This window comes from Bombina bombina, chromosome 4 (assembly GCF_027579735.1).
Source record: "Bombina bombina isolate aBomBom1 chromosome 4, aBomBom1.pri, whole genome shotgun sequence".
Lineage (NCBI taxonomy): Eukaryota > Metazoa > Chordata > Amphibia > Anura > Bombinatoridae > Bombina > Bombina bombina.
The window spans coordinates 68,768,408-68,796,104 of record NC_069502.1 but is presented as its reverse complement, the minus strand read 5'-3'; the positions used below and the strand labels follow the sequence as shown (position 1 = coordinate 68,796,104).

The window sequence follows — 27,697 nt, the reverse complement described above, 5'->3', positions numbered from 1 at the left end:
TTTCCATTCAGGTGCGCCTGCTTTCAGTGGAACCAACCTAGATGATGGTGTCTCCTGGTCTTCCTGATCTTCAGAGAGGAATCCTCACTTTTGTAACAGGATCCCAGCCTCTTCCGGCTTCAAAACCGTATGAGGGAGTCCATCTTTAGTTATGAGGAGCTTTACTGGGAATCCCCAGCTGTACCTGATGCCTTTGGCTCTGAGAATTTTAGTGTAGTCTGCAAATGTTCTCCTTACCTCAAGAATAGGGTGTGAGCTGACAGATCTGGAAATAATTGTATTTGCTCGAATTTCTCCAGTAGTGTTTTAGCCTTCATGTCTACGTTGATGAGTTGATTCTTGAAGGAAAAATAGTGAAGGCTAGTAACCACATCTCTAGGCTTATCAGCTGAGATAGATCGCGGGCGCACTACTCTGTGAGCCCTATCCATCTAAAGATCAGCATCCTTAGCTTCCGGGATCGACTCTTTGAAGAATTCCTTTAGGTAGTTCTTTCGGTCCTGAGGGCCAATCGACTCAGGGACTCCCCTAATCCTGAGGTTATTTCTCCTTGACCTATCTTCTAGCTCTGCTAGATTGGCCTCTAGCGAGGAGATCTGTAGGGCCAGGTTCTCCGATTAGGACAGGAGGTTAGTTTGGGCTATAATAAGATCCTCCTGTTTCCGCTCCAAAGCATCAGTCCTTTCCCCTATCAAGGCAATATCCCTTTTTAAGTCGGCATGAGACTTATCAAACTTTTTTGTCATAGAGTCATGATGTCCTGCCAGAAGGGTTTTGATGGTGTCTATTAAGTCCGTGGAGTCGCTAGGAGATGGCCTGTTATTGTTGTGGGCTGAGCCCAGAGCTGGTCCCAGGAGGGCTTCATATTGGGTGTTAGAGTCTGATAGGTCCTCGTCTGAAGCCTCCTGCTGAGCCGAAGAGGCAAGGTGGAAGTGGTCTAAGACAGTTTTCTTCTGAGGATGTTGGGATTTAGATTTCCTTCTTTGGTTATGAGACATGACGGTTTTAATCTCAGTTTGTGGGGTCTAAGATGTATAGGATTGAGACTTTCCTGTCTTGATGGCGTAAATCACTAAACAGTCTCTTGTGGGTATTCAGTCTCTCTTCTTATGCAGAATAGCATGTGTCTGTTATATAGTTGAAAACATCAGGTTTGCATCTTGAGTTGGGATTGAGAGACCTTAGTAGTCAGGCCTCGTTATGAAGACCCCTCCATTTAAGATCTTCTTTGATCATTAAAGCATATTGCAAAGGAGTTCCTGTCAGGGTGCCAGGAATCAGACTGAGACGAGAAGTGCAAAAATAATCACACCTTTATTAATGGCAAAAAATAATAAATAGTCCACAAGTCAAATAACAGGCCAGGTGTCAAAACCAGAGCTGGTAGTCAGATGAGCCGAGTCAGAAGCCAAAGCGAATAGTCAGACGAGCCGGAATCAGGAACAAGGAAAACAGCAGAGTCAGGAACAAGCCAGGGATCAGGAACCAGGAAGGACGTCAGGCAGCCAGGTAATACACAGAAACTCTCACAAACAGGTCTGAGACAACGCAAAGGCAAAGCATACTGAACAGAGGCCCTTTAAATAATAAGTGATGACATCACAATTCTGAGACTGCATCCTGTCTCACACGGATGATGCACACCAGTCTGGCCATAAAAGGAGGTGCAGGAAATAAGCAGCATCCCCCACAATGCACCATAGTCAGCAAGAGAGGTGAGTAAAATGGCTGCCAGCAGCACATGGCAAACAAAACAGGGAAAAAACCCTGACTGCCCCCTCTTGGAAAGCCCAGGCCCACTCTCCAGGGAGTGTGCCTCCTATCGACGAAGCTAGGAAGGGGTATCTGGGATATGACCCACCTGTGATTGGAGGTGGGAAATGGGAGAGAGTGGGCTAATGGGTGGGCTTTGCCCGTATGTTTTGAGGGAGCCAATGAATAGCTCCTTATAGATGCAGGGCCTGAAGTATCAAAGCTGTCAGATCTCCAAAAGGATATTAAACAATTGTACCTCTCAAATACAGCAGGGAGTCAGTATCTGAGACACTACTCTACAGGTATTGCACTTGGCAGTCGTATTTTTCAAAAGTCACTCTTGACTGTATCCTGCTACACACCACTATAACAATTCACCCCACTGCGTGCAAATGATAGTGTAGCTGTATGGTCTGTTTCTTGTGAGTGAGGAGGACCACAAACATGTGAATTTAAGCTGCGTAGAGGGTAGTGGGTTTAGCCTCATCTGTGTCCCAACACTTTATGTGCCCTCAGGTAGGCTCTTAGTGCCTTCAACGGTTACTAAGAGAAAAACCCTTGATGCCTTATGTGTATGTAATACACCCCTGTGTGTCAGCAATAAGTGTCCAGTACCAGGATCAGGCACACTTTGGAGGGGATCCTGTGTTAGGCCTAGGGGAACACCTCACTATGTGGCAGGGATTTAAAGTTGGTCCCAGATTTATGCCTACCTGTGGCGCTGCTGCTTGTGTTTAAACTGCAAGCTATGCACTTACTTGGCCACGTGGAGGATTCTACTGTGACTCACGGAGGCCTTCCAAACTATGCTCCGCAGTGTTCTCTCCTTAGCTTTTATCCGGCTAGCAGTCCGGTCAGGGCAAGAATCTCCCCCCCCCCCTCGTCAGGCACCCTCCGGTCTCACCGGCAATAGTATGGTAACTGGTCATTCGCCAATCACAGTCCTTCTGGCTGCTCAAAGTTCTGTTACCGGTGTAGCTTGGAGCAACCTCATCGTACTGTCTCATCTAGGTTGTGGTCTCTGACAAGCAGACACAGACTCCGGAGCAGAGCCCCGACCCTCCGGAATGTCTGTTTGATGGCCTGGATCCTGGCGAGTATAGGACTGTTTTAGGTAATCAGCCCTTTGCCAGAGGTCAATTTGTGCCAGATACCAAGGTCTGCTCCCACAACTGTCCGATGGCTGTTTAGAACAGTTTTAATAGGCGTAGTGATCAAAGTTAGAAACTTGGGCCCAGGAGCAGAGTGATAGCATGTCTGCCACTTATGGCTACTGGTTCTGCACCCCCTTATCAGCATTTTTTATAGTAATTGAAGTATAATTTTGCAATTGCTTTAAAGCCTCTCTTTCTTTAACTGTAAGATTACACCTTATGTTATTACCACATTTGTTATCAAACTTTTTAACCAGTTGTTCCACCATCTTGGTGTATGTTTCAACACCATAATTATTACAGGGAGGGTTAAAGTAGCTTTTGTTACGAAGCCCAAACTCTGCTACATCAAGAACATCCTTCCCCCCAGTGTCCAAAGTGTCATTTCCCACATATGCAGAGTTAAAGACATTTTTATCACTGAAAAAAGCCTTGAGTCTTAAGGACCTATAGAATCTTACCAGGTCCACATTTAGTGTAAACATATCAGGGCCCTCCATTGGGCAGAATGTAAGTCCCATATTCATAAGTTTAGTTTCAACTGCATTCAGTTGTCGAGAGGACAGGTTAATCATATTCACCTTCTCCTCTGGCGTTGTTGGGTGTTTATTCTTCCTCCGCTGGCCTCTTTGCATCTTCCTCCTTCTCCCATCAGTGCGGTGTCTGACGTCACACCAGGGGCGGGCCAGGTGTGTGCGGCATTGTCGCTGATAGGTCCGACCTGGAATCCGTGTCCAATCCGCACTGGGTCTGTGGTCGCCTTGTGTTTTGGTAGGCATTGTATGTTCTCCTTCGGTTCCTATTCCAGCAATAGATTTTACCGGTAGTATAATCTTGTTCATCCCTTCTGTATTTGCGCCGTTTGCGCTCATTTACTTCTTTGTGGAATACTTGCACATTTTCATCCATTTCCTTCAGTGTTTTGTGAAACTTCTCCTCCGGCATTAATTCCTTTAGCTTGCTCTCTTGCTCTGGAATTTGCATTTTCCAGGATTGGATTTCATGGTTTGCAAACTCTATATTTAATATCATAATGTCCATAGAGCTTTTATTTCATATTTGCTGGTATTTTGTGCAAAACTCAGTGTTATCCGCAAAAAAAGTGGGTTGTAAGGGAGACCTCATACCTCTCTGTATTCTATTTACCCTGTGATATTCCGCCAGGGTGGAGAAGTGTAATTGAAGATTAACCTGTCTTTTTTAAGTTTTTCCAGTTCCCTTCTTTGAAAGTCTTTGTCAGGATCTGTTAATAATTCCCTTGGGCCCAGTGTTAATGTTGCAATCCGAGCAGCCTCCTCCTCAGAGTAAGAAAACAGGCCAATTTCATTGGCCATGTTTATCAACAAATTAATAGGAATGGACACAGCACCCACTACTCACTAGTGCACGGAGAGGGCTGACCAAGCCCAAACAATTCAAGTAAAAGAAGGTAGTCTCCAGCAGTGAGCAAAGTGACTTTTTATTTTTAAACACAGGTCAAATACAGCAACGTTTCGGGCTAACAATAAGCCCTTTCTCAAGCCAGGGCTTGAGAAAGGGCTTATTGTTAGCCCGAAACGTTGCTGTATTTGACCTGTGTTTAAAAATAAAAAGTCACTTTGCTCACTGCTGGAGACTACCTTCTTTTACATGTTTATCAACATACAATACTTCTTGGATCACAAATGTACAAATGTCCTTAGTGGGTGCTGTAACCCCTCAGGGAAAGTCCTGGAAAATAATGGTGGCCACACAAAATATTGAGACTTTGGGCACAATTTGTACTCACTTTATGGCTGTGTGTTGAGTTATTTTGAGGGGACAGCAAATGTACACTGTTATACAGGCTTTACACTCACTACTTTACATTGTAGCAAAGTGTCATTTCTTCAGTGTTGTCACATGAAAAGATATAATAAAATATTTACAAAAATATGAGGGGTATAATATATAGTTGGATATAATTAAAGTGTGCTGGACTTACTCTGATTTTTTAAAAATTTTTATTTATATCCAACAATGTAGACACACACATAATATGATATCATACCACGCAGGGTATAAAGGAAAATCAATACATTGGTCAAGATACAGATTAAATCATTTAGGAACTCAGTGCAGCTCTATCCATGACAATCATGCAAAATTTCAGTCTTCATTGAGATCCTGCTTTGTGTCCTATATATCTACACCATTGGGGTTTTAATTTTTAATTTAAAACCTAAAATAATCTTACTGACTAGACTACCTAAATAACAGGGTGGTTAACTTTAAACTAAACTAAATGGGGCTAATACAAGGTGTCTAAATTGATTGTTGCACAGCTTTGTGCATCCAGTTATGCACAGAAATGACTAGTAGTAGTGAGGGTAAAACAGGCTATATAGGCGTTATGGTTCATTCAGTGGTTAAAATCTTGTAGCTGTTGCGCTAAGTAATTGTAAATCAATCTATGCATAGCTACCTATATTAGTATGAAAAAGCGTGTAGCTGAGTTGCCCCTAACAACCTAAATTAGAATCAAAAGATAAACTCAACTAAACTAAACTAAAATAGAGTGACTACCAAACAATACCCTGCTTACCAAACAATATCCAAAAACTAGGGAGAGAAATATTTTCTTCAGTTTGACGAATTGGGGTTGCGGTCAATAATACATCAAATCAGGCATGCGCCCCATGGGTCTATTCTGCCAGCTAAATAGAATTGCCACAGTCAGATTTGTCATTAATTGAGTAAGGATTCCAGTGCACGTCATGAACATAACAGGTGTCGTGTATATTATGATTCAAGTGGCTATAGGTTTGATCTCTCATAAATTAGCCGCTTTTAGTTGGCATAGATCCTGTCATATGTAGCAGGCCAGGGCGATAGGTCTAACAACACTGGACATTAAGCATAATAGCCATAATTTGCATGGGAGCTGGTGTTTGACAAATTAAAGGCGTTTGTATACAATGCATTGGCCACACTCCCGCCACTTTGTCAGAATGTCACATCCTAGCTTGCAATAACAAAAGACTATAACACGTTAGGGAATATGTCTATCAAGTAAACAGGGGAAGATAATAATAAACAAGCAATAACACAACTGGATATAATTGTGTAGTTAGAGAAGCAATACTCAATACAAAACGTCAAGTTCCATTTAACATTGCGGGACACAGGTTTAGACCGGAAAGCAACCGGTCTCGTAGCAGAAAGATTTCAATATGCAGATCAACCAACTCCCGTAGATAACCGGGCCGTTCTCCGTACCCACCAGTAACACCTCTCATATGAGCAAAAGCGAGGCATGTCTTTCAGGCCTGCGTCTTGTAAGTTCCCTGTTGCGAGTCCCATAGCTATGGCCAGTGTATATTCCTTGTTCCCATTAAGAAACCGGACATTTCTAGAGTTATTGGCAAATTGTGCAGGCATGCTTTTTTTTTGGTAAGTAGGAGAAATATGCAGGGTCTCAGGTGTAGTATTGGATCCATACTGGGAGTGCAGTAGTTTGCCCATAGTCTTGACGAGACTGGTAGTATAGGCTTGAGCGACTTTACCTGTAAGAGACGGTTTAGAGACTATGTCCAGATCCGTATTAAGTACCGAGTGGGCCAGCAGGAATGTCAGTGAGCCTTTCTCTGATCTCCAACTTTGCTCCCTGGCGGATGTGGGCAGGCTCAAGCAGGAGGGAGTCAGTCCAGTCTTCTTTGTAGCCGCCTCTTCTCTCCACCATGAAGGATCCGAGGAACCTGAGTCTCCATCTTCCCCCAAGTATGCTGTTGAGCTGCGTACTGTAACCTGAGGGGTAGGGTTGGAGGTGCGCTGCTTTTGCTGGTAAGCTTGTGCCGTTGCTCTCAACATGCTGCATAGTCTAGCACAGGATGTTAGAAGACAGTCTATTTTAGGCAGAAGTGAAGCGCTCAGCTCAGCTATGACGAAGGCATCACTGAAGGGTCCCTCTGTGAAGAGTATCTCCATTATACCAGGTCAGAAATTAGTGTCGACAAGTGCTAAATGAAAGTGGCACTAAGTGCAGTTTGGCGGCAATCAGCCTATTACTGAGCCAGACCGCCTTTACAGCTTCAATTTGCTTCTCGGTGGCCAAGGGGTGGAATGCCTTGATCCAGGAGGATTCCCGAGCACAATGTTGCCAAGGGAGAGAAGGATGGCGATATGGATAGCCTCTTGTAATTCCAAGCTTCACTGAGCCTCAGGAATCAGTGGCCATCTTGAAACGCCGCCAACCGGAAGTCTAGAAATTAATTTTTACTATGGACTTATAATACCAGATTGTGCACTATGAGCACAGACCTACAATACTGATAGTGCACCATGCGCTATCAGTAGCGCTCCACTTGCTAGCGCTCCACTTGCTAGCTTGTGGAGTTTACCCTCTTGCTACAGTATACTTGTAAAACATATGAAAGTTGCACACTCTGTTCCAAAAGTGAAAAAGTTTTTTTGACAAGCAACGTTTCGGGGCACCTGCCCCTTTGTAAAGCTTAAAGGGACAGTCTACACCAGATTTTTTTTGTTTAAAAAGATAGATAATCCCTTTGTGATGAGAGCAGGATGTGATGTCACTAGTATGTGGGCGGGGCTTAGGTCCGGTGTCTGTGTCGCAGTTAGTTTAGTACAATCAACCTGTCTGGATGTGTATTGCTATGCTCTGTAATAAAATAGAGTTGTACCATCATTGCTGTGTCCTGCATATGTCCTGCATCTCATGACATGGTGTCAGAAGTTCTGGACTGCGCTTCTGTTCCTGATCGATTGCAATGTCAAAGTTTACCCCACCTGAGCCTTTTGACTTTTCTCAGCCTGCAGCTTGGCCCACATGGCGTCAGCGGTTTCAGCGCTTCAGGATTGCATCCAAACTGAACAAGGAGAGTGGTGAAGTACAAGTTAATTCTCTTTTATACTCTATGGGGAAAGATGTAGAGCCAGTGTTCAATGATTTTACTTTCCAAGAAGGGGAAGAAGTTAACTTTGATATAGTTATGGATAAACTCAGTGCCCACTTTGTGCCCAAAAGAAATGTGATTCAGGAGAGAGCTTGTTTTCACAAACGTAATCAGCGTGTGGGAGAATCTGTGGAGTCATTTGTGCGCAGCCTGTATGAACTAGCTGAATTCTGTGAGTTTGGTGTTGCTAAAGAAGAGCAAATCAGAGACAGAATAGTTATTGGAATTGCAGATGCTGAAGTCTCCCTGAAGCTGCAGTTAGAGCCTGATTTAACGTTAGACGGGGCTATTAGGATGGCCCGCCAGAGTGAACTGGTGAAAAAGCAAAGTGCTGATCTGAGGTCCGAGAGTATTGTGGATGAAGTGCAACAGTCTAGGAAAATTACTAGTGAAAGGCACAGTGTGAGCGGTAGATCTAAAGTACTGGAAAGGCCTAGAAGTGGATGGGCGCAACATGGCCGATGCACACGGTGCTACCGGGCTCATGATCAGAGTGCTATATGCCCGGCCAGAGATAAAAGATGCAGAAAATGTAACAGAATAGGCCATTTTGAAGTGGTGTGTAAAACTGAATACATTAAGGAGATGCAGGTGGACAGTGACCAGGAGGGTCAGGAAGTGTCTTTTGTGGGGTCTGTTGTGGATCGGACAAGCTCAGAGGAAGATTGGAAAGTTACTTTTACTGTAATGGGAGCCAAAGTTGATTTTAAGATTGACACAGGAGCAGATATCACTGTAATGTCTTTTGCTGAATTTATGAAACTGCCTCGACAGCCCCAGCTGGCGAAGGTTACTACAAATGTCCATAGTCCTGGTGGCCGCATTGATTGTGTGGGGAAATTTCTTGCCAGCTGTGAGTACAAACAAAGGAAGTTCACCATGTGGGTGCATGTGATCCGAGGTCAGTGTGTTAACAGTTTATTGAGCAGAAAAGCAGCCTGTGACTTGGGCCTCGTGGCCAGAGTGAATAAGATCTCTGAAGATATGTTTGGCGAGTTGGGCCTACTGAACTGCAAACCTGTCCGTATAGCACTTAAAAGTGACGCAGTCCCATACAGTATTTCTACTCCTCGTAGAATTCCGTTCCCGCTCATGCCTCAAGTGGAGAAAGAGCTCATGCGCATGAAGTCAATGGGGGTTATTGAAGATGTTGTTGAAGCAACTGATTGGTGTGCCCCCATTGTTCCAGTTGCAAAGAAAAACGGAAAGGTGCGCATCTGTGTGGACCTGAAAAGGTTGAATGAGGCAGTGAAGAGGGAGAGATTTCTGCTGCCGACATTGGAAGATATAGCCCCGAAGTTGGCTGGGGCGAAGTTCTTTTCCACATTAGACGCTTCTAGCGGCTTTTGGCAGATCCCCCTGGATCCAAAGTGCCGCAAACTGACTACCTTTATCACACCGGTAGGTCGGTTCTGCTTCTGCAGACTCCCCTTTGGGATATCCTCCGCTCCTGAAATCTTTCAAAGGGAAATGAGTTCTCTCCTGAGTGGCCACGTGGGCACAGCGGTCGTCATGGACGACATTCTAGTGTATGGGTCTACAGTGGAGGAGCATGATCAGCGTTTGAGTTGTGTGCTGCAGGCTATCAAAGAGTCTGGGCTGAAGCTGAATAAAGAAAAATGTCATTTTAGGAAAACTGAATTATGCTACTTTGGGCATATCATCAACGGGGATGGCATCAAGCCGGACCCCGAGAAAATTCGGGCTATTGAACAGATGAAAAGCCCTTCTGATGTACATGAGCTGAGACAGATATTGGGCCTTGTAAATTACGTGGGCAAGTTTCTTCCAGATTTATCTACAGTTTTACACCCTATCACAGAGTTGCTTAAGAAAGATGTTGCCTGGGTCTGGGGACCCTCACAAGAAAAAGCGTTCCTGCATGCCAAGTCCCTGCTGGGGTCTGCCCCAGTGCTGGGGTTCTACGACCCTTCAAAAAAGACTGTGGTTAGTGCTGATGCAAGCAGTTATGGGTTGGGGGCTGCACTCCTGCAGCTGAATGACAACAAACTACAGCCCATCGCCTACTGTTCCCGCACACTGACGGCTGCGGAGTCAAAATACGCTCAAATTGAGAAAGAGTGCCTGGCTGCAGTTTGGGCTTGTGAGCACTTTCAGCGTTATCTAGTGGGTTTTGAGAAATTTAGTCTGGAAACTGACCACAAACCGCTAGTCCCTCTAATAAATTCTTATGACATTGACAAAACACCCTTGAGATGCCAGAGACTTTTAATGAGACTGCTGTGATATCCCTTTAAGGGCTATCCCCTCCCATCTCATGATCATCCCTTTATTAGGCAAGCTCTATCAATCAGTCCTTGCCTGAAGATTGAAGTTAAACAACCTCCACTTGTTGCTCATTCTTTTTCCTTTCAGGTCATTTATGTATTCTAGGCTACACTTCTAACTTCCAGAAGTCTTGGATTATTTCCTCCTGACACCTACCATCTTTCCGGATCAGATTCATACTCAGCCGGATCTACTTGCCTCAGCGTCCCGGAACTAAGCCGCACACACACCACGCTGTTTCCTAAACAGCGGTCATATCTCATCTCTCCTCTCTCAATTTGGTTACCGGTATCGTATGCTACATTAATGCTCACTATATGTACTTGAAATAAGACTGCCATAACTGTACTTGTATTCTATACTGAAATTCCAATTGCCTAAACCGGATCAGTCTGTGCATATTATTCAAAGGTTGTTTTGGTTAACTCAGCTAATGTGGATTATCATACTTGTCACTTAAAGCTACTATCAAGTTAACTATTTTTGGGTTTCAGTGCAAGTCTGTATGAATGATAACTGTACATATTTTAGTGTGATTGAGTGTGTGTGCGTGAAGATAGAAGGATACTACTTTAACTCAAGATTGGTATTAAGACTCAGAACTGAGCGAATTCATTGCTTAACTTTTACAAGAGTTTCTAACTCCAATTTAACCAAGACATTTCACACCAGTTTAAGATTTCATATAAATGACTCACATTGTCTATTCAGGTAATTTTAAGTTGTAATTACTTGCTTAGTACAAAAAAGAGCAACAAACCTTTATTAAAGGAAAATACTTTTGAATCTTAACTGAGACATAACAGAATCTTCAGGCCAATAAATTTAGGGGAAATCTTGTATACAGATTATAAGATGGATCCCCAAGAAATAAAAAATCAATTAACCAATGTTTTTCAGAAACTTGATTATTTAAACAAAGGATTAACTGAGGTTCAAGCAGAAATGGTAGCATTAAGATCTTTAGTTAAAGAATGTATTCCTACAAAAACTACTGATTGCCCTGAACCATATATACAATACCCTCAAGCCTTCTCAGGCAAACGTAATGAGTTTAGAGATTTTAAAAATGCATGTCATCTGCTATTCTCTTTACGCCCACGTACTTACCATTCAGAAAGAATTAAAGTATGCACCACCATTTCATTTCTGCAAGGGGAACCCAGATCTTGGGCCAACAGATTTTTTGAAACTAATAACCCAATCTTAGATTCATTACAGGAATTTTTCCTCGCCATGGCAAACTTATATAAGGATGCCAACACCCAGATTACTGCAGAAACTAAACTGCGCTCTTTAAAACAGGGAAAACGTACTGTCGAGGAATATATTACCGAATTTCAAATGTGGTCAAATGACTCTCAGTGGAACGAAATTTCTTTAAAAAATCAATTTCGTTTAGGACTCTCAGAAAATTTAAAAGATGAACTCTCTAGGTTAGAGGTTCCTGAAACCCTCTCTGCTTTAATTAAATTAAGTATTACCTTGGACCGCAGGCTTCGTGAAAGAAAAGCAGAAAAATCAGGTTATGACGTTATACCTAAACGTTACTCCATGTATACTCCAACTTCTGAAAGATCATCAGCTCTTAGTACACCTATGGAAATAGGGGTCATCAAGGGTCCTCTCACACCCGAGGAGAAAATCAGGAGACGATTGGAGAAATTATGTCTCTACTGTGCCCACAAGGAGCATACAGTTGCTACATGTCCCATTCTCCTTAAACAAAAGAAGGGTAAGCAAGCTCAAAATTCTCAATTGTGCCATGTAATCTCTGACACACAAATGACTATAATTTTTTCCTTACAGTGGGATCAGAGAAACTTACAAGCCACAGCCTTGATTGACTCAGGGGCCTCTGGAAACTATATTGATAGTACCTTTGTTAAAAAGAATAAAATCCCATATGTGTGTAAAGCAAAACCTGTTTTTGTCAAATTGATAGATGGATCTCTTACACAACATGGTCCTATCACCCACCACACCATACCCTTACTCATAACAACAAAAGACAGACATACTGAATATATCACATTTGATTTAATTCCTATCTCCTTACACAGTTTCATTTTTGGGTATACATGGTTACAGAAACATAACCCTACTATAGACTGGACACTTAATGACCTAAAATTAGATTCGCCTTATTGTCTAAAGACTTGTTATCCTCACTGTACAATATCTGTATTGGAGAATGGTATACCCAAGCCTTATCAGGACTTGGCAGAGGTCTTTAACATGAAAGAGGCAGAAAATCTGCCCCCTCATAGGGAATTTGACTGTCCCATTGATTTGATACCTAATAGTCAAATTCCACACGGAAAGATATATCCGTTATCTCAAAATGAATTATCTTTTGTAAGGTCTTATTTAGATGACAACCTTCGTAAGGGTTTCATTTCCCATTCAACCTCTCCTGCAGCAGCAGGTATGTTTCTAGTAAAAAACAAAGATGGAACCATTCGTCCCATCATAGATTATAGAGCGTTGAATAACATAACAATAAAAAACAGATACCCACTTCCGCTTATACCTGAGCTCCTTGAACGCTTACATGGCGCTACCATATATTCTAAACTTGATTTAAAAGGAGCTTATAATCTCATACGCATCAAACAGGGTGACGAATGGAAGACAGCTTTCAGGACACGTTATGGTTTATACCAGTATAATGTAATGCCATTTGGGCTAAGTAATGCACCCGCTACTTTTCAACATTTTATTAACGAGGTTTTCCGTGATCTAATAGACGTATGTGTTATAATATATTTAGACGACATTCTGATCTATTCGAAAAACATTCAAGAACATGAAAAACACGTCCGTTGGGTACTTACTAGATTGAAAGAACACAAACTATATGCTAAACTTGAGAAATTTTCTTTTCATGTACAAGAGATCAAATTTTTAGGTTATATCATAAAACCTGACAAAATACAAATGGATCCAGAAAAAATAAATGCAATTATAAAGTGGCCGGTGCCAACAACTGTAAAAGCTTTACAAAGATTCATTGGTTTTGCAAATTTTTACCGTAAATTTATTGCTAATTTCTCAATGATTGTGAAACCATTAACATGTTTAACTAGTAAAAAACAGAAATATAAATGGACAGAAGAAGCACAGTTATCCTTTGATACACTAAAGAAACATTTCACTTCAGCACCTGTACTTGCATTACCTGACTTCAACTCTCAATTTATCCTTGAAGTAGATGCCTCCAATACTGGAATAGGAGCAATACTTTCACAGAGAAACAAAGAAAAAACAGAGACACATCCTATAGCTTTTTATTCTAGAATGTTGACGTCTGCTGAGAGTAACTACAGCATAGGTGATAAAGAGTTACTTGCAATAAAATGTTCTTTGGAACAATGGAGACACTTACTTGAAGGATCCAGTCTTCCATTTCTGATTTACACAGATCATAAAAACCTTGAATACTTGAAATTGAGTAAAACTCTCACTTCAAGACAAGCTCAATGGTCTATATTCCTAGACCGATTCAATTTTCTTATAAGTTACAAACCAGGAAGTTTAAATGTTAAGGCTGATGCCTTATCAAGAGTTTACGAAAAACAACCTTCAGATAATCTAGTTTCTATTATACCCAAAGAAAAATTCATTGGAGTTCTAACTTCCATAGAAAAAGAAATCTTAGAAGTTCAACAAAGTGACTATAATAAACCACCATCTTGTAAAGAAGACCTAAAGACAGGTCTATATTACCACAAATCAAAATTATTCATTCCTGAATCCCTCAGGAATTCAATCCTTAAACAAACTCATAATGGTACTCTATTCGGACATCCTGGTATCAAAAAGACAATCGAATTAACTAGAAGACATTTCTGGTGGCCTAAGATGAACCATACAGTCTACGAATACGTAACTCAATGTGACACATGCGCTAGAAATAAAATAGAACATAAAAGACCAATAGGATTACTTACACCTCTGCCAATCCCAGATAAACCTTGGAGTACCATATCTATGGATTTTATTGTTGACCTTCCGAGTTCCCAACAATACACAACAATCCTTGTAGTGATAGATCATTTGACACATTTAGCTCATTTCATACCACTAAAGGGGTTACCATCAGCTTTAACGACTGCAACAGCATTCCTAGACTCTATAGTAAAGTTACATGGTTTACCTACCACAATTATAACTGACAGGATCACAATTCACCTCATCATTCTGGAAATCTTTATGCAAACTTTTAAAGGTTGATTCTAGATATTCCACAGCATTTCACCCACAGACCAATGGTTTAACTGAGAGGATAAACCAAACATTGGAGCAATACTTAAGATGTTTCATCACTCATCTACAAGATGATTGGAAAGATTATCTTCCGATGGCAGAATTCTCATACAATAATTCAATATCAGCATCTATTAAAATGACACCCTTTTATGCCACTTACGGATATAATCCAAATACCATCACACTATCTATAACTGAAGTAAGTTCACCTTGTGCTCAACAATTCACATCCAATATAAAGGACAGATTAGATATATTAAAATCTCATCTGTCAAACGCAAAGGCATATCAAAAAAGATACTATGATCAACATCATAGACTGAGTCCAGATTATCAAATTGGAGACAAAGTTTTATTATCTGTTAAAAACCTCAAATTACAAGTTCCTTGTAAAATATTGGCCAATCAATTTCTTGGACCTTTTGAGATTGATAAGATTGTTAACCCCAATGCTGTCAGATTGGTTCTACCTGAGTCATACAAAATACATCCCATGTTCCATGTATCACTTCTCAAGCCATACAACATTGATTCCATCAACACGGGTCAACCCGCACCACCTCCTATTCTAGTTGACGACCAGGAAGAATTTGAGGTTCACTCTATTCTTGATTCCAGAATACGTCGGGGTAAACTGGAATTTCTTGTGAAATGGAAGGGTTATGGTCCTGAGGATAATTCTTGGCAACTTTTTTCGGATATTCATGCTCCCCGACTGATTAAAAAATTTCATCTCAGATATCCCTGGAAACCTCATTTGGGATCCCCTGGGGTGATCCCTTGACGGGGGGGGAACTGTGATATCCCTTTAAGGGCTATCCCCTCCCATCTCATGATCATCCCTTTATTAGGCAAGCTCTATCAATCAGTCCTTGCCTGAAGATTGAAGTTAAACAACCTCCACTTGTTGCTCATTCTTTTTCCTTTCAGGTCATTTATGTATTCTAGGCTACACTTCTAACTTCCAGAAGTCTTGGATTATTTCCTCCTGACACCTACCATCTTTCCGGATCAGATTCATACTCAGCCGGATCTACTTGCCTCAGCGTCCCGGAACTAAGCCGCACACACACCACGCTGTTTCCTAAACAGCGGTCATATCTCATCTCTCCTCTCTCAATTTGGTTACCGGTATCGTATGCTACATTAATGCTCACTATATGTACTTGAAATAAGACTGCCATAACTGTACTTGTATTCTATACTGAAATTCCAATTGCCTAAACCTGATCAGTCTGTGCATATTATTCAAAGGTCGTTTTGGTTAACTCAGCTAATGTGGATTATCATACTTGTCACTTAAAGCTACTATCAAGTTAACTATTTTTGGGTTTCAGTGCAAGTCTGTATGAATGATAACTGTACATATTTTAGTGTGATTGAGTGTGTGTGCGTGAAGATAGAAGGATACTACTTTAACTCAAGATTGGTATTAAGACTCAGAACTGAGCGAATTCATTGCTTAACTTTTACAAGAGTTTCTAACTCCAATTTAACCAAGACATTTCACACCAGTTTAAGATTTCATATAAATGACTCACATTGTCTATTCAGGTAATTTTAAGTTGTAATTACTTGCTTAGTACAAAAAAAGAGCAACAAACCTTTATTAAAGGAAAATACTTTTGAATCTTAACTGAGACATAACAACTGCTCAGGTTCAATGTTCAGGCAGTGCATGTGCCGGGGAAACAGCTGGTTGTGGCAGATACACTATCCAGGCTCCCGCTGGCTGCTGCTGAAGAATCCTCCACAGAATCGGATGTGAAAGAGTATGTTGATTCAGTTCTGGCCTCTAAGTCCATTTCTTCAAGGAAACTGGAAGAGATAAAGAAGGAGACATATTTGGACACAGATCTGCAAGAAGTTATAAGGTACATAAGAGAAGGCTGGCCCGAGAGCCGGGCAGCCTGGATGTCTTTAAGTGCTTACCAGCCTGAGAGGTCGCAGCTCACGGAGCTGGAGGGGTTGGTGCTGTTCCAAGACCGCATTGTAATTCCTGTCAGCATGAGGAAAGAGATGTTAAACAGGATTCATGATGGCCACTTAGGCATTACAAAGTGCAGAGAGAGAGCAGCTACAGCTGTGTGGTGGCCTGGGATCAGCTCCGACATTGCAAATCACGTGTCTAAATGTGCCTTTTGCCGGGAACGCCGGCCTACTCAGAGAAGGGAGCCCTTGATGTCTACTCCGCTGCCTGCGGGGACGTGGCAGAAAATAGCTGCTGATTTGTGTGAACTGCACGGGAAAAAGTTTCTTGTTGTGGTCGACTACTATTCCAGGTATTTGGAAATTGCACCCCTGAATGATATCACAAGTCAGGCCGTTATCATTCACCTGAAGAGCTTGTTCGCCCGCTGGGGCATTCCAATGGAGCTGGTGAGTGATAATGGTATGCAGTTCGCTTCTACAGAGTTCAGTGCTTTCAGCAGGGAATATGATTTTGTACATTCCACGTCAAGTCCACATTATCCGCAGGCCAACGGAATGGCTGAAAGGGCAGTTCAAATAACAAAATTCATTCTAAAGCAATCTGAGCCGTACCTAGCCCTCTTGTCATACAGGGCGACGCCCATTCAAGCCACCGGGTTTAGCCCGGCACAGTTGATGCTAGGACGCCAGATTCGCACCACTTTACCCTCAGTGGGTGTCTTCAAGCTGCCTGGCCCTGTTCCTCGGGACGAAGTCCTTAGGAGGGATGAAGAGGCCAAAAAGGGTTATCGTTTCTTCTACGACAGGAGACATTCTGTCAGGCCTTTACAGGAACTGAAAGCGGGCCAAAGTGTCAGAATTAAACTGGATGATGAGAAGAAATGGAAGACGCCTGCTACAGCAGTGGGCCGCTCTCCAGAACCAAGGTCTTACACAGTCCTTACAGAGGGAGGGACGGTTACACGCCGTAACCGAAGACATCTTCAGTCTGTACCTGAGAGTCTGGAACCGGATACCTCAGTACCACCTCCGGTGGGATCCACTGTTCTAAGAGAGGTGCCTTCCCCTCAGCAAGATCACAGCGGGGATATATCTTTGCCTCCAGCAGACTCTTGTTCACCATCTTCTGTATCAGAGGACAGTTCATGCAAAGTTACATCAAGCGGAAGAGTGGTGAAACTTCCGGCCCGATACAGGGACTGACTTTAGCTAGAACAGTGACCGGAAGTATGGGCAGAATAATCCCATGGTCACTGTGGACTAGGGTAGTCTACCCCGATGTCCAAGTCAGGATGTAATTTATTTGTTCATGTTTTCTAAATCTATCTGTTTTTATAATGTTCAAAAACAAAAATGTTGTTGTATACCCTGTTGGTGTACCTTGTTATTTATTATATGCAAATGTATGCTTTGCCTTTGAAAAAGGGGAAGATGTGATGAGAGCAGGATGTGATGTCACTAGTATGTGGGCGGGGCTTAGGTCCGGTGTCTGTGTCGCAGTTAGTTTAGTACAATCAACCTGTCTGGATGTGTATTGCTATGCTCTGTAATAAAATAGAGTTGTACCATCATTGCTGTGTCCTGCATATGTCCTGCATCTCATGACACCCTTTATTACCCATTCCCTAGTTTTGCATAACCAACACAGTTATAATAATACACGTTTTACCTCTTTAATTACCTTGTATCTAAGCCTCTGCATACTGCCCCCTTATTTCAGTTCTTTTGACAGACATCTATTTTAGCCAATCAGAGCTGGCTCACTGGAACGCCACATGCGTGAGCACAGTTTTATCTATATGACCCACATGAACTAACACCCTCTAGTGGTGAAAAACTGTCAAAATGCCCTGAGAGAAGAGGCGGCCTTCAAGGGCTTAGACATTAGCATATGAACCTCCTAAGTTTAGCTTTCAACTAAGAATAACAAGAGAAAAAAGCAAAATTGGTGAAACAAGTAAATTGGAAAATTGTTTAAAATGACATTATCTATCAGTATCATGAAAGTTTATTTTGGACTAGACTGTCCCTTTAATACAAACTACACACAGTGAACATTTAACCCATCTCCAATAATAGGCTGACCAATCACAATTCATATTTGACAAAGTGGGAGTGGTTATACACATGTCACAGTTTAACCCTTTCTAGTTACACTGTTAACCCTTTCTTAACCATATGACTTTTTTTTTCATTACATCTTAATTCTATATATACACAGCCTATAAACAGAAGGAAGGAGGCACAGAATAAACACATCATAGTGGTGTCAGACACCGCTCCGATGGGAGGAGGATGAAGGAGTAAGACATGGAAAGGCTGGCGGAGGAAGAATAAACACCCGACAACGCCAGAGAGGAGAAGGTAAATGTGATTAACCTGTCCTCTCGACAACTGACTGTAGTTGTAACTAAAGTTTTGAATATAGGACTTACATTCTGCCCAACGGAGGGCCCTGATATGTTTACACTAAATGTGGACCTGACAAGATTCTATAGGTTCTTAAGACTCAAGGCTTTTTTCAGTGATAAAAATGTCTTTAACTCTGTATATGTGGGAAAGGACACATTGGACGCTGGGGGGAAGGATGTTCTTGATGTGGCAGAGTTCGGACTTCGTTACAAAAGCTACTTTAACCCTCCCAGTAATAATCCTGGTGTTGAAACATACATCAAGATGGTGGAACAACAGGTTAAAAAGTTTGATAACAAATGTGGTTATAACACAAGGTGTAATCTTACAGTTACTGAAAAGAGAGGCTTTAAAGCAATTGCAAAATGATACCTCAATTACTATCAAATATGCTGATAATGGTGGGGCAATAGTTATCATGAACACCACTGAATATAAAACAGAGGTATTACGTCAATTAGAAGACAGTACTGTATATGAAAATTTATATGGGGAGCCTACTTTTAAAGGGACACTGAACTTAATTTTTTTCTTTCGTGATTTAGATAGAGCATGCAATTTTTAGCAACTCTCTAATTTACTCCTATTATCATTTTTTCTTCATTCTCTTGCTATCTTTATTTGAAAAAGAATGCATCTAAGCTTTTATTTTGTGTCAGAACTCTAGACAGCACTTTTTTATTGGTGGATGAATTTATTCACAAATCAGAAAGAACAACCCAGGTTGTTCACCAAAAATGGGCCGGCATTGAAACTTACATTCTTGCATTTCAAATAAAGATACCAAGAGAATGAAGAAAATGTGTTAATAGGAGTAAATTAGAAAGTTGCTTAAAATGTCATGCTCTATCTGAACCACAAAAGAAAAAAAAATTGGGTTCAGTGTCTCTTTAAGATACAAGCACAACTAAAAATGCTATTAGAAAATTCTACAAACATCAGGTCATCAGTAAAAAGCTATATGATTTTTTGTACCTTAAACACCCTATAATAACAGCTGTCTATACTACACCTAAAATGCACAAATAACCAGTATCACCACCAGGCAGGCCCATTGTTGCTGGAATTGGTTCCATACTGAGCAATGCTGCAAAATTATTGGATATAATTCTTCCCCTTTGGTAAAAGTGGGTAAATCTTATGTAGGGGACACTGACGTTTTTTTTTTCTTAAAAAAATCAAAGAATTTAAAATTTTGGGAGATACTTCTGTACTTTCCACATGGGATGTGTGTAGTCTTTACACAGTAATCCCACACAATGTAGGTGTGGAATGCATTGAAAACAAACTGAAAACGTGGAAAGTACAGCATTCAACAAATTAGCTTTATGGTTGAACTGTTACAACTAATTCTAACAGAATTATTTTCTATTTGATGGTACATTTTATTTACAAAAAACAGGGATGGCTATGGGGTTCAATGTGGCCCCATCATATGCCTGTTTGGTTATGGACAGTATTGAATAAAGGGTAGTATACCCTAATATTAACTATAAAAAATACTGTTTAACATGGTACCGCTATATAGAGAATGTATTTATAATTTAGACAGGTCCCTTAGAGCTATTAGAGAAATTCAGATTGGAAATTGAGACAGATGTACCCTTTATAAAATTTACAACAAAACATGATGTGTATCAGATTGCATATTTAGATACATTGATATATAAAGAAGAAGGCATGCTCAAAAGCGACAGATAGAAACACAGTTCTTCACAGAAAAAGCTTTTACCCCCCCCCCCCAATGTATTCAAGTCAGTTCCAATGTCACAGTCCCTCAGGCTTGAAAAGATTGTAACAGATCCTGTAAAAAAGGAATTAAGATTAAATGAAATGCAACAAAAGTTTGAGGAACTTGTTTATAGTGAAACAGAATTAACAGGTATCAGATGTAATATGCATTTTAAAAAGGTAAGAGCCCCTGAAAAGAAGCTGATGTTTGTAAGTACCTACAATACTTTAAGTAATAAAAATTACAAAGTTCTTAAGCAAAATTGGCAGATTTTGAAAGATTCCGGCCCAGATATTGAGGAGTTTAAACAACTGCTTAGAGCAGCATATCGCCGGGGACACACTAGTGGCAAGAGAATAATTAGAGCTATGGTACCATCACATAAAAAAGATACACTATATTTTGGTAAACCCAAACATGGCACATACTCATGTTTGGGGTGTGCACACTGTAACAGTGTGATAAAGGGAGGAGAGATTTCACATCCCTACATAGGTTTTAAATACAAAATTAAAGGTTTCTATACATGTGACTCCTCCTATGTGGTCTATGCCCTTAAATGCCCATGTGGGCTATTATATATTGGTGAGACTAACCAAAAGGTGGGGGACTGCATAGGACAACCTAAGTCAACTATAAGAAAGCCAAAATAAAGTGATTTACCTGTCTCATCCAACTTCCACAAAATGGGTCACCATGTAAGTCAATTAAGATTTATGGTCTTAGACCTTGCTAAACTAAAGCTAGAGGAGGTGACAGAAAAAAAAGACTTGCTGTGTAAAGAGGCCAAGTGGATCTGGAAAATGGATTCTATGTATCCAAAGGGTATGAACAGGGATTTTCATCTCAACTCATTAATTTAACTTTTTTGTTTTCTTGCTTTTGTTTTTGTTTCTTCTTTTTTAAATTTCAGTATTTTATTGCCACTATGATGTGTTTATTCTGTGCCTCCTTCCTTAGAATGTTTATAGGCTGTGTATATATAGAATTAAGATGTAATTGTTGAGGCCAGCTCCTGTGCCAGGCTCCCCCCCAGCACTGCACTGACCGAGGCAACATGAGGGGTATCGGGAACAACCCCAGCAGGGGCAGGGCAGTGTGTATGACAAATTGTCCCACTCTCATTGTTATGGTCGGCCTTCCTGCTCGGGGCAAGACTTACATCTCTAAGAAACTGACCCGTTACCTCAACTGGATCGGCATACCAACCAAAGAATTTAATGTGGGCCAATACCGTCGGGACTTTGTGAAATCCTATAAATCCTTTGAGTTCTTCCTTCCTGACAATGAGGAGGGGCAAAGAATACGCAAGCAGTGTGCCTTACTGGCGTTTAGTGACGTTGGACGCTATCTGGGAGAGGAGGGTGGTCACGTGGCGGTCTTTTATGCGACAAACACAACGAGAGAACGAAGAGAAACCATCCTCAAATTTGCTGATCAGAATGGCTTTAAAACATTTTTTGTGGAATCGGTGTGTGTGGATCCAGAGGTTATCGCACAAAACATTGTGCAAGTGAAGCTCAGCAGCCCAGACTATGTGCACTGCAGCAGTGAGGAGGCTACGGAGGATTTCATGAAAAGGATTGATAGTTACAAGAACTCATATCAGACCCTGGATGACAGCCATGACAAGGACCTGTCCTTCATTAAGATTATGGATGTGGGACGAAGATACTTGGTCAACCGTGTAATGGATCATATCCAGAGTCGTATTGTTTACTACCTGATGAACATACACGTCACACCGCGATCCATCTACTTGTGCCGGCACGGCGAGAGTGAGCTGAATCTTAAGGGGAAGATTGGTGGAGATTCTGGGCTCTCCAACCGAGGGAAAGCGTTTGCTAAATATCTGTCCAAATACATTGAAGAGCAGAACATAAATGACCTGAAGGTGTGGACCAGCCAGATGAAGAGGACAATACAGACTGCGGAGGCGCTGGGTGTGCCATACGAGCAGTGGAAGACGCTAAACGAGATAGATGCGGGTGTTTGTGAAGAGATGCGTTATGAGGATATACAGGAACGCTATCCGCTGGAGTTTGCTCTGCGTGACCAGGATAAATATAGATACCGGTACCCGAAGGGAGAATCCTATGAAGACCTGGTGCAGCGGCTGGAACCGGTTATCATGGAGCTGGAGCGCCAGGAAAATGTCCTTGTAATCTGCCACCAAGCTGTCATGGGGTGCCTGCTCGCATACTTTCTCGATAAGAGCGCTGGGGAGCTGCCTTATCTCATATGCCCCCTGCACACAGTGTTGAAGCTCACCCCTGTTGCCTATGGTTGTAAGGTAGAAACCATCAGTTTGCAGGTGGAAGCTATGAATACGCACAGGGAAAAGCCTGAGAATGTTGATGTGGACCGGTCGAGTGAAGAAGCCTTGCAGACGGTACCGAGCCACCTCTAGCCGCCAGTGAGAATTCCTACTGCGGATGAGAAGCAGCATCACAAAAACCTGTCCGTCCCTCCTCTTCTGAGCCAGACCGAAAAATACACAAACCTTGTGTGTTCTTTTTCTTTTTTTTTTATTCTCTAAGGCCTAGATTTGGAGTTTGGCGGTAGCCGTGAAAACCAGCGTTAGAGGCTCCTAACGCTGGTTTTAGGCTACCGCCGGTATTTGGAGTCACTCAAAATAGGGTCTAACGCTCACTTTTCAGCCGCGACTTTTCCATACCGCAGATCCCCTTACGTCAATTGCGTATCCTATCTTTTCAATGGGATTTTTATAACTCCGGTATTTAGAATCGTTTCTGAAGTGAGCGTTAGACATCTAATGACAAAACTCCAGCCGCAGGAAAAAAGTCAGTAGTTAAGAGCTTTCTGGCTAACGCCGGTTTATAAAGCTCTTAACTAATGTGCTCTAAAGTACAGTAACACCCATAAACTACCTATGTACCCCTAAACCGAGGTCCCCCCACATCGCCGACACTCGAATAATTTTTTTAACCCCTAATCTGCCGACCGCCACCTACGTTATCCTTATGTACCCCTAATCTGCTGCCCCTAACACCGCCGACCCCTGTATTATATTTATTAACCCCTAACCTGCCCCCCACAATGTCGCCTCCACCTACCTACACTTATTAACCCCTAATCTGCCGACCGTAAAGCGCCGCCACCTACGTTATCCTTATGTACCCCTAATCTGCTGCCCCTAACACCGCCGACCCCTGTATTATATTTATTAACCCCTAATCTGCCCCCCTCAACGTCGCCTCCACCTGCCTACACTTATTAACCCCTAATCTGCCGAGCGGACCTGAGCGCTACTATAATAAAGTTATTAACCCCTAATCCGCCTCACTAACCCTATCATAAATAGTATTAACCCCTAATCTGCCCTCCCTAACATCGCCAACACCTAACTTCAATTATTAACCCCTAATCTGCCGACCGGAGCTCACCGCTATTCTAATAAATGTATTAACCCCTAAAGCTAAGTCTAACCCTAACACTAACACCCCCCTAAATTAAATATAATTTAAATCTAACGAAATTAATTAACTCTTATTAAATAAATTATTCCTATTTAAAGCTAAATACTTACCTGTAAAATAAATCCTAATATAGCTACAATATAAATTATAATTATATTATAGCTATTTTAGGATTTATATTTATTTTACAGGTAACTTTGTATTTATTTTAACCAGGTACAATAGCTATTAAATAGTTAAGAACTATTTAATAGCTAAAATAGTTAAAATAATTACACATTTACCTGTAAAAGAAATCCTAACCTAAGTTACAAATAAACCTAACACTAGACTATCAATAAATTAATTAAATAAACTACCTACAATTACCTACAATTAACCTAACACTACACTATCAATAAATTAATTAAATACAATTGCTACAAATAAATACAATTAAATAAGCTAGCTAAAGTACAAAAAATAAAAAAGAACTAAGTTACAAAAAATAAAAAAATATTTACAAACATAAGAAAAATATTACAACAATTTTAAACTAATTACACCTACTCTAAGCCCCCTAATAAAATAACAAAGCCCCCCAAAATAAAAAAATGCCCTACCCTATTCTAAATTACTAAAGTTCAAAGCTCTTTTACCTTACCAGCCCTGAACAGGGCCCTTTGCGGGGCATGCCCCAAGAAATACAGCTCTTTTGCCTGTAAAAAAAAGCATACAATACCCAAGCCCCCCAACATTACAACCCACCACCCACATACCCCTAATCTAACCCAAACCCCCCTTAAATAAACCTAACACTAAGCCCCTGAAGATCATCCTACCTTGTCTTCACCTCACCGGGTATCACACCGATCCGTCCAGAAGAACTCCTCCGATGTCCTGATCCAAGCCCAAGCGGGGGGCTGAAGAGGTCCATGATCCGGCTGAAGTCTTCATCCAAGCGGGGCAGAAGAGGTCTTCCATCCGATTGAAGTCTTCATCCAAGCGGCATCCATCCGGAGCGAAGCGGCAGCATCCTGAAGACCTCCACCGCGGAACATCCATCCTGGCCGACGACTGAACGACGAATGACGGTTCCTTTAAATTACGTCATCCAAGATGGCGTCTCTCGAATTCCGATTGGCTGATAGGATTCTATCAGCCAATCGGAATTAAGGTAGGAATATTCTGATTGGCTGATGGAATCAGCCAATCAGAATCAAGTTCAATCCGATTGGCTGATCCGATCAGCCAATCAGATTGAGCTTGCATTCTATTGGCTGGTATCATATGGGATATTTCTTTCTTGTATCATCACACGTACCTCCTCTTCATAATGCTTGTTTTACTTTTTAACCCTTGTTGCTTAGTATATCCCATAGCTTTTCTTTGAATTCATATTCTTATATGGTGCAATAACAGAGGTTACATACAACACTCCCTTTAAATCTTTTTATTCCATGTAACCCTCCCTATAACTCCTCCTATTGCACCATATAACCCTCCCTATTACTCCTCCTATTGCACCATATAACCCTCCCTATAACTCCTCCTATTGCACCATATAACCCTCCCTATAATGCCTCCTATTGCACCATATAACCCTCCCTATAACTCCTCCTATTGCACCATATAACCCTCCCTATAACTCCTCCTATTGCACCATATAACCCTCCCTATAACTCCTCCTATTGTACCATATAACCCTCCCTATAACTCCTCCTATTGCACCATATAACCCTCCCTATAACTCCTATTGCACCATATAACCCTCCCTATAACTCCTCCTTTTGCACCTTATAACCCTCCCTATAACTCCTATTGCACCATATAACTCCTCCTATTGCACCATAGAACCCTCTATATAACTCCTCCTATTGCACCCTATAACCCTCCCTATAACTCTTCCTATTGCACCATATAACCCTCCCTATAACTCCTATTGCATCATATAATCCTCCCTATAACTCCTATTGCACCATATAACCCTCCCTATAACTCCTATTGCACCATATAACCCTCCCTATAGTACCTCCTATTGCACCATATAACCCTCCCTATAACTCCTATTGCATCATATAACCCTCCCTATAACTCCTATTGCACCATATAACCCTCCCTATAACTCCTATTGCACCATATAACCCTCCCTATAGTACCTCCTATTGCACCATGTGACACTCCCTATATCTCCTCCTATTGCACCATAAAACCCTCCCTATAAACCTCTAATAGCTCCGTTACACTTTTTTTTTTGTACCTAAACATACAAGTATGAAGGCTGCTGATGTCTGTATAAGAGTATGAAGTGCTGCTTGAACCTTTTCTGTGCAGACTGGATGAAACCGCACAAGCCTTGCTGTCTGTGGCAGTCAGTATAGCAGCCATCTGCTCACTGTACAGGAAATCACTGCACAGGAACCTCCAGAACTCTGACCATGTATCTCTGCACTGAGACTTTTGTTGTCACATATCAGGTTTTCCGGATCATTTTAATATTCTATTTCTCTTATATATGAAATATTTTGGATAATTATTAGGGCATTTGCATTGATACGTTTTGTGCAATATGTACAGATTTCTTACTGTAGTTTATCATTTTCCTTAAAAAAAAGTTTTTAAGCAAAAATGTCAATTTAGTTTTATTGGGACATTTTTTAATGCAAAACTTAAATATTTTATTTAATTAGCACCTGTAATTTTTCTATTAGTATCCCTGTGTGTTCAACTGCCGCAAAGGGGTTAAACGCATAGCTTAAAGTCCAGCTGAATCGCCACAACACATTGCAGCCCCTGAGCCATTCACAGGCTGTAAGCCAATGAAGAACAGCATACTCATGTATCCACCAATCACTAACCATGTCCTATTTGGGAACTGCAATGTGTTGCTTATCCTAAATAGACTTAAGCAATGTGTTTAAATAAACATCATACTCAATTTTTTTCTTTCCATTTGAAAGTAGCTTTTTATTTTTTTCAAAAATATCTATTGCTGAGCTGAATAAATCGTTTTCAGTGGGAGTTGACTCTGATAGCCAATGAAACAGCTAGGTACCCTTGTACTATTAGTTTAACTTTTATATCTAAATAGTTTTTACTTAAAGGGCCATTATACCCAAATGTTGAAACAGTTGGGAGTGATGCAGCATGGCTGTGGAGAGCTGGCAGGAGGGTGTCACAGGAGCGTCTCTATGTGAAAAAAAAGATATTTTAACTCAAAATGCCCTAAGTATTTACACCCCACTGTAAAGAACTTTAAGCAGCCAATCGGTAATATGCCTGTCCCAGGACTTGCAAGGGAGCGTGCCTCATGCACACGTTATTTCCCTATTCAGTTTAAGGAAGTTTACTATGAAATCTCCTGACTTCACAGTAAGAGTTCATAAACCTCAGCACTGCTGATGCTGATTGGCTGCTGTTCATTTCTTCCTTTTTTTTTTTTTTTCCTGCAGCTGGACAGTAACTGAAGTCTAACTTTTTACAGAGCACTTACTCTGGTGAGGTAAAAGATCTTCCTTGTTTGCATGGAGATGCTCAGGTGATGTTTTCCTGTCGGTTTTTTGCAGCTATGCTGCAGCACTGTCGGGTCTTTCAACATTTGGGTATCCTCCCTTTAACAATGCAACAAAATGTATTTTTATCATGACTGACTGCTCTTTCACATGTGGTAAGAAACCGTTTTAGTACAACATCCTTTTGCGCAAAATCTGAACATTGAATTTTTGCATAATTCCTCTTAAATCCTCTCACAATCTGCTTAATATTCATTAAACAAAACTTGGTATTTACCAAGGCCATGAA

The 27,697-nt window shown here is 41.3% G+C and overlaps 1 protein-coding gene across 1 annotated transcript; it reads left to right on the top strand.

Annotated features, from left to right (window-relative positions):
• Window positions 1-21,483: 21,483 nt before the first annotated feature.
• LOC128655247 (6-phosphofructo-2-kinase/fructose-2,6-bisphosphatase 4-like) lies at window positions 21,484-22,965 on the top strand. The gene has a single exon (XM_053708909.1). The coding sequence runs from the start codon at window positions 21,535-21,537 to the stop codon at window positions 22,885-22,887; it is 1,353 nt and encodes a 450-aa protein (XP_053564884.1). The 5' UTR covers window positions 21,484-21,534; the 3' UTR covers window positions 22,888-22,965.
• Window positions 22,966-27,697: the final 4,732 nt, after the last annotated feature.

What these genes read in the sequence shown, in the direction of transcription:
- LOC128655247 (XM_053708909.1), top strand. Translation starts at nt 21,535, where the DNA reads ATGAGGGGTATCGGGAACAACCCCAGCAGGGGCAGGGCAGTGTGTATG.